The sequence below is a fragment of the Tachysurus vachellii genome, chromosome 7, assembly GCF_030014155.1.
Source record: "Tachysurus vachellii isolate PV-2020 chromosome 7, HZAU_Pvac_v1, whole genome shotgun sequence".
NCBI classification, from domain to species: domain Eukaryota; kingdom Metazoa; phylum Chordata; class Actinopteri; order Siluriformes; family Bagridae; genus Tachysurus; species Tachysurus vachellii.
The window spans coordinates 25,833,863-25,840,828 of record NC_083466.1 but is presented as its reverse complement, the minus strand read 5'-3'; the positions used below and the strand labels follow the sequence as shown (position 1 = coordinate 25,840,828).

Here is a 6,966-nt window from a genome sequence, read left to right as displayed (position 1 = left end):
CAGACACAGATACAGACACAGGTACAGATACAGATACAGACACAGATACAGACACAGATACAGACACAGATACAGATACAGACACAGATACAAACACAGGTACAGACACAGGTACAGACACAGATACAGACACATGGTACAGGCACATATACAGACACAGATACAGACACAGATACAGACACAGATACAGACACATGGTACAGACACAGATACAGACACATGGTACAGACACAGATACAGATACCGATACAGACACAGACACAGATACAGACACAGATACAGATACAGACAGAGATACAGATACAGACAGAGACACAGACACATGGTACAGACACAGATACAGATACCGATACAGACACAGACACAGATACAGACACAGATACAGATACAGACACAGATACAGATACAGACAGAGACACAGACACATGGTACAGACACAGATACAGACACATGGTACAGACACAGATACAGAAACAGACACAGAAACAGACACATGGTACAGACACAGATACAGACACAGATACAGACACATGGTACAGACACAGATACAGACACAGATACAGACACAGATACAGACACATGGTACAGACACATGGTACAGACACAGATACAGATACAGACACAGATACAGACACATGGTACAGACACAGATACAGACACATGGTACAGACACAGATACAGACACAGATACAGACACATGATACAGATACAGACACAGATACAGACACAGATACAGACACAGATACAGACACATGGTACAGACACAGATACAGACACATGGTACAGACACAGATACAGACACAGATACAGACACATGATACAGACACATGGCACAGACACAGATACATACACAGATACAGATACAGATACAGACACAGATACAGACACAGATACAGACACATGGTACAGACACAGATACAGACACAGATACAGACACATGGTACAGACACATGGTACAGACACAGATACAGACACAGATACAGACACAGATACAGACACAGATACAGACACAGATACAGACACATGATACAGACACAGATACAGACACATGATACAGACACATGGCACAGACACAGATACAGACACAGATACAGATACAGACACAGATACAGACACAGATACAGACACATGGCACAGACACAGATACAGACACAGATACAGACACATGGTACAGACACAGATACAGACACATGGTACAGGCATCGATCAGCTTGATGTACAGTAAAGTAAATAAAAACAACCAACTGTTCAACTAAGAAACAAGGAGACAGAGAAATAAATACATACAGAAATAATTCAGATGATTATAAAAAGTGCCTATAAAATGTTATAGTCTATTTAAAAATATTATAAACAAACAAACAAACAAACTAAATAAATAAATAAATAAATAAATAAATAAATAACACTTTTTCTAATACAGACAAAGTAAATTATAAATGAGAAATTAAAAAACAAACAAATTTAACAGATGTGTGTGTCTCAGACGTGTGTGTGTCTCAGACATGTGTGTGTCTCAGGTGTGTGTGTGTGTCTCAGACATGTGTGTGTCTCAGACGTGTATGTTTCTCAGACATGTCTGTTTGTGTGAGTGTGTGTGTGTGTCTCAGACATGGGTGTGTCTCAGATGTGTGTGTGTGTCTCAGACATGGCTGTGTGTGTGTGTGTGTGTGTGTGTGTGTTTGTGTGTGTGTGTGTGTGAGTGTCTGTGAGTATGTGTGTGTCTCAGATGTATTTGTCAATTACATGCACTGTGAGCATTTGGAAGTAATTTGCTGCCATTAATGTGAGCATTATTTCAATTGTAATAATTATGGGTTAAATGGTCAGAGCATATGTAAGGTATTCTTAGACTGGACTTACTGCTGGGACACACACTACACACACTACACACACATTTCATGCTCTCTTACACAGGTGCAGGTGTGAATGCCGCATCGCATCCCATCCCATCACATCGCTTCACATGTCACCATGTTGGCTGTGACAAGACGCACCACTGACGACCATCACGTGCGCACGAGTGAGCTTCAGTAATCCGACCCGCGTTTGGCTCGGACGCAGCGAATCAAATCACGCATGTCGAGATCGATAAGCGCTCGGACTGCGCTCGTTTCCTGCCTTCGCTCTCTGCGGTTTGACCTCTGAGCAACCTCTGTGGAGTTGCAGCACAGATTTCAACTGTAGAAAACTACTTTGAACAACAAACTTTTTCATAACTTGTCAAGCTTGTGTGTGTGTGTGTGAGACTGAAAGTGTTCGTAGAGAACCTTCCTACAGCCAATCCTCTCCTCTTACTCCCTCTTAAGGAAGTCTGCTACCAGAACAACGGCGAGAACAAGACCACCGAAGCGAATTCCTCATCTCCAGCCGCCGACCCCGGAGGCCCATAAAAAGCCTTTTAAACAAAGAATTTAAAGAGCAGGGTTTGTGTAAACCGTGTTTGCAGGGGCGCTCGGTGAGAAAATGAAAGCCCTAATTGTTCGCATTCCAACAGTTTTCGATACATAAACGATGTGAAGATCAGCCGTGAAGGGGCCAGCTGTTAGTCATTTGGGGCACAGATAATAATCAGAGCTTCATGCAAAGCAGTGTTCCTCTGACAGGCCTTGAGGCTCGAGCCTGCGCTGGGACGGGATCTGAGACGGTGAACCAATGCTTGGTTTAGTTTAAATAACCTTGGAATGGGTGTGTGTGTGTGTTGGGGGATTGTGTCTTCACACACACACACAGAGGCATACTGTAAGATGACCGCTAAGACGGAGCAAAGATGACCATATAGAGACAAGACATATTATTTTTTCTTTTTATAGAGACGTATTTATTTGTTTGTTTTCTTTGCTATTAAACAATTTTAAATGCAAATAAAAGCCATATAGTTTTTGTTCTGTTTATTTATTTATTTATTTATTTATTTATTTATTTACATTTATTTTTTGTTCATACATTTTATTTTATTTATTTATTTTATTTCATGAGATGAAGATTTAAATAACAATGCAAAATCTTTGTACATTGGTGTGGTTGCCATTTTATTATAACTTTTTATTGTTTGTTAATACAGTAAAAAATAAAACCTCTGTATAAATTTTCAATACTTTTTTTTATTATTTGATAATACTGGTGATCAAGACATTTTTAGAGACAAAATCAAGAGATTTTTAAATATTTAATTTGATTAATTTTATGTTGAGGGATCAAAACATAAACACAATTTTTTTCATAATCTGGGAGACAAAGTAAGTTTATTATTATTATTATTTTAATTTAATTGTATTTGTTAAACTTATAAAAACATTGTTAAAATCTATATATACATAATCTATTTTATTATCTATCTATCTATCTATCTATCTATCTATCTATCTATCTATCTATCTATCAATCTATCTAACTATCTATTCTGCCGTAAGTAAAATAAATAACTTTATGCAGATGTTTCTGCACCAGATACTAAAGAAGAACAAACCCTGCACACATCTGTCTCAGATATCTCTGTGTAGGCTCCACATGCGACGGCTGATATTTATAAGGCCGTGAAATCAGCACTGACAAGCTCCATACACAAAAGCCGCAAACCGTCACAACATGATGTCTGTATCAGGGCGAGTAACGGCTTGGCTACACGACCAGCGTGTCAGCATGACTTAGCCTGCTAGAGCGTAAACCTAGCATGGCATCATCTATAAAGATCGCAGAGTTACGAGAGAAATCTGAAATCCTCGTCTGGAAGAGTGGAGTGGAAGCAGCTGCGGCGTTCCTGTAAGTCTGAAACGTTGTGTAGAACCCACAGACCTGCTGTCATTCTGAGGGTCACAGCACGGGCTCTTCAGCAGAGCTCGCTATGGTTCTCTGAGTTAATCCGGTTTCACACCTCAGGCAGCCGTGAAGCTGTTCGACTGGAAGAAGTTCACACAGTGATACACTCAGAGCAGCTGGAGCTTTTTCTTCAGGATATTTCACCACTTATCCTCAGTGCTACCAAATAACAGAAGATTCAGGAACAAATGTGTCATCTGGGGAATTCACTCATGTCAAACAGCATGACAATGCAGCTGTGCACAAAGCACAAAGCTCCATCGAGTCATGGTGTGGAGGTTAACTTTGGAGGGGAAGAACTCAAGAGCTCTGATTCTGACTCAACACCGTTCATCACCTGTGGGACGAACTGGAGTCTCCTCAACGTCCCAAAATCAGAATCTGATCTCTTGGAGCTGAATCCAGTCAAGAAGAGAAGAGAAGAGAAGAGAAGAGAAGAGAAGAGAAGAGAAGAGAAGAGAAGAGAAGAGAAGAGAAGAGAGAAGAGTAGAGAAGAAGAGCGAAGAGTAGAGAAGAGAGGAGAGGAGAGGAAAGGAGAGGAGAGGAGAGGAGAGGAGAGGAGAGGAGAGGAGAAAGGAAGAGTGTAGAGGAGAAGAGAAGAGAAGAGAAGAGAAGAGAAGAGAAGAGAAGAGAAGAGAAGAGAAGAGAAGAGAAGAGAAGAGAGGAGAAAGGAAGAGTGTAGAGGAGAAGAGAAGAGAAGAAGAGTGAAGAGAAGAGAAGAAGAGTGAAGAGTAGAGAAGAGAAGAAGAGTGAAGAGTAGAGAAGAGAGGAGAGGAGAGGAGAGGAGAGGAGAAAGGAAGAGTGTAGAGGAGAAGAGAAGAGAAGAAGAGTGAAGAGAAGAGAAGAAGAGTGAAGAGTAGAGAAGAGAAGAAGAGTGAAGAGTAGAGAAGAGAGGAGAGGAGAGGAGAGGAGAGGAGAGGAGAAAGGAAGAGTGTAGAGGAGAAGAGAAGAGAAGAGAAGAGAAGAGAAGAGAAGAGAAGAGAAGAGAAGAGAAGAAGAGTGAAGAGGAGAAGAGAAGAAGAGTGTACAGGATAAGAGAAGAGAAGAAGAGTGAAGAGGAGAAGAGGTGAAGAGAAGAAGAGTGTAGAGGAGAAGAGAGGAGAGAAGAGAAGAGAAGAGAAGAGTGTAGAGGAGAAGAGAAGAGAAGAGAAGAGAAGAGAAGAGAAGAGAAGAGAAGAGAAGAGAAGAGAAGAGAGGAAGAGTGAAGAAGAGAAGAGAAGAGAAGAAAAGAGAAGAGAAGAAAAGAGAGGAGTGGAGAAGAGAAGAGAAGAGAAGAGAAGAGAGGAGAAGAGAAGAAGAGTAAAGAGGAGAAGAGAAGAGAAGAGAAGAGAGGAGAGGAGAGGAGAGGAGAGGAGAGGAGAGGAGAAGAGAAGACAAGAAGAGAAGAGAAGAGAAGAGGAGAGAAGAGAAGAGAAGAGGAAAGAAGAGAAGAGAAGAAGAGTAAAGAGAAGAAGAGTAAAGGGGAGAAGAGAAGAGAAGAGAAGAGAAGAGAAGAGAAGAGAGGAGGGAAGAAGAGAAGAGAAGAAGAGTAAAGAGAAGAAGAGTAAAGGGGAGAAGAGAAGAGAAGAGAGGAGTGGAGAGGAGAAAGGAAGAGTGTAGAGGAGAAGAGAAGAGAAGAGAAGAGAAGAGAAGAGAAGAGAAGAGAAGAGAAAAGAAGAGAAGAGAAGAGATGAGAAGAGAAGAATGGAGCTTATGGTGCACTGATGGTGATTGGGAAACATACTTAAATGGAAAAAAATCCAATACAACGTTAATTTTCTACGATTTAAAAAAAACTCGCCAGTTCTTCGATTCTCTGTTTCAAAGCTGGCGTTCTGTTCACTTCTCTTGACATGTGTCTACATCCCCGGGACAAGCTGCTTGCCCCCAGGTCTTATGTTCTCCTGACAGGTATGTTGCCGCTCCTCATTCAGAGGATTAGTATGATCCTGTAACATCCCTCCCTCCGTCCCTCTCCACTGGAATGCGTCCTGGCCTAAAGTGTGAAGAGCTGAGCCGGAGCGAGGCGGGACACATGACCTGCAGCGAAGAGGAGAGGTTAAAGGCGTGGAGGAAGTGTCTTCCTGTCCCGGATACCGCACCCGTTTTCACATCACGCTGAAGGACTGGGGTCAGCGCAGAAGGCCAGGAAGAGGTGCATTACAAAGGAGGTGGAAGGTGGAAGACATTTCAAGGCACACAAAAGAGAGAGGTGCTTAATGGTGGCCAGCAAGAGCTAGTGTTCAGGGTGGTGTTGTGTTACATCGGATAAGTAAAGAACAAACACTGAGCATTGTCATTTCCTGGGAAGAGCATCCTACAGCACCAAAGCAAATAAAATCTTACCCCAGGTTCAAATTTCTACTTAGAACACCAACAAAACATGACAGAAAATGTTTTTATTCCTTTTTTATGTTTTTCTCAGAGGCCAAAAAAAATTAACTTTCCTTCTTTTTTTTTTATCGTGTCCATGTTGACGATCGAACGTCTTTGTCACGTCTCACTCCACAGCGGCGTTAATACGAAGCTCATCTGAAAACTAGACACTCAGGACAGAAAAGCAGACGCTCTGATTGGTCAGAAGGTGTTGAGTGTTGATTTTTTATAAGAAAGAAAATAGATGAATGAAAGTCAGCAGTTACAACGAGTTAACACTGGAGACTCCTTCTTAAATATTAAATAAACCCTGAACTTATCAACGATTGTTCACGCCGTTGTTTTGTTTTATGTGACGCTTCTGACGCACACGTCCTTGTGTAAGCTGTTACTAAGCAACCATGATTATAAAAGTGCATTCTGTGATCTCTCTGTAACTCCTTGTGCACGGATTTAGAGAAAGAATTAAGTTCGGACGTTCCATGTGTCGGATGCTACACATTTCTACACCATCTGTCGAGGTGACAATCGGTACGATTGTTAATAGTAAACATCCACAGCTGGCTCGGAGGAATTATTACACACTGTGAATGCAGCAGGAATGAAGAAGGCCATACCTGGAACATGAGCCTGATAAATCAGATATCGGAGATGACGCACCGTGACCTTGATGGCTTGATGCGGAAAAAAGGGGATCAGAGCTCGAAGGCGTCTGTGGAATGAGAGAGAGAGAGAGAGAGAGAGAGAGAGAGAGAGAGAGAGAGAGAGAGGATGGGTTTTTTGAAGGACACA

At 41.7% G+C, this 6,966-nt stretch overlaps 1 protein-coding gene across 1 annotated transcript in view; it reads left to right on the top strand.

Annotated features, from left to right (window-relative positions):
- Positions 1-5,523, top strand: part of LOC132849252 (trichohyalin-like) — a 91,479-nt gene extending 85,956 nt beyond the window's left edge. Inside the window, 2 exon segments of the mRNA XM_060875507.1 lie at positions 4,235-4,942; positions 4,977-5,523. Of these exon segments, the coding sequence (XP_060731490.1) occupies positions 4,235-4,942; positions 4,977-5,523 (1,255 nt within the window).
- The last annotated feature ends 1,443 nt before the right edge of the window (positions 5,524-6,966 follow it).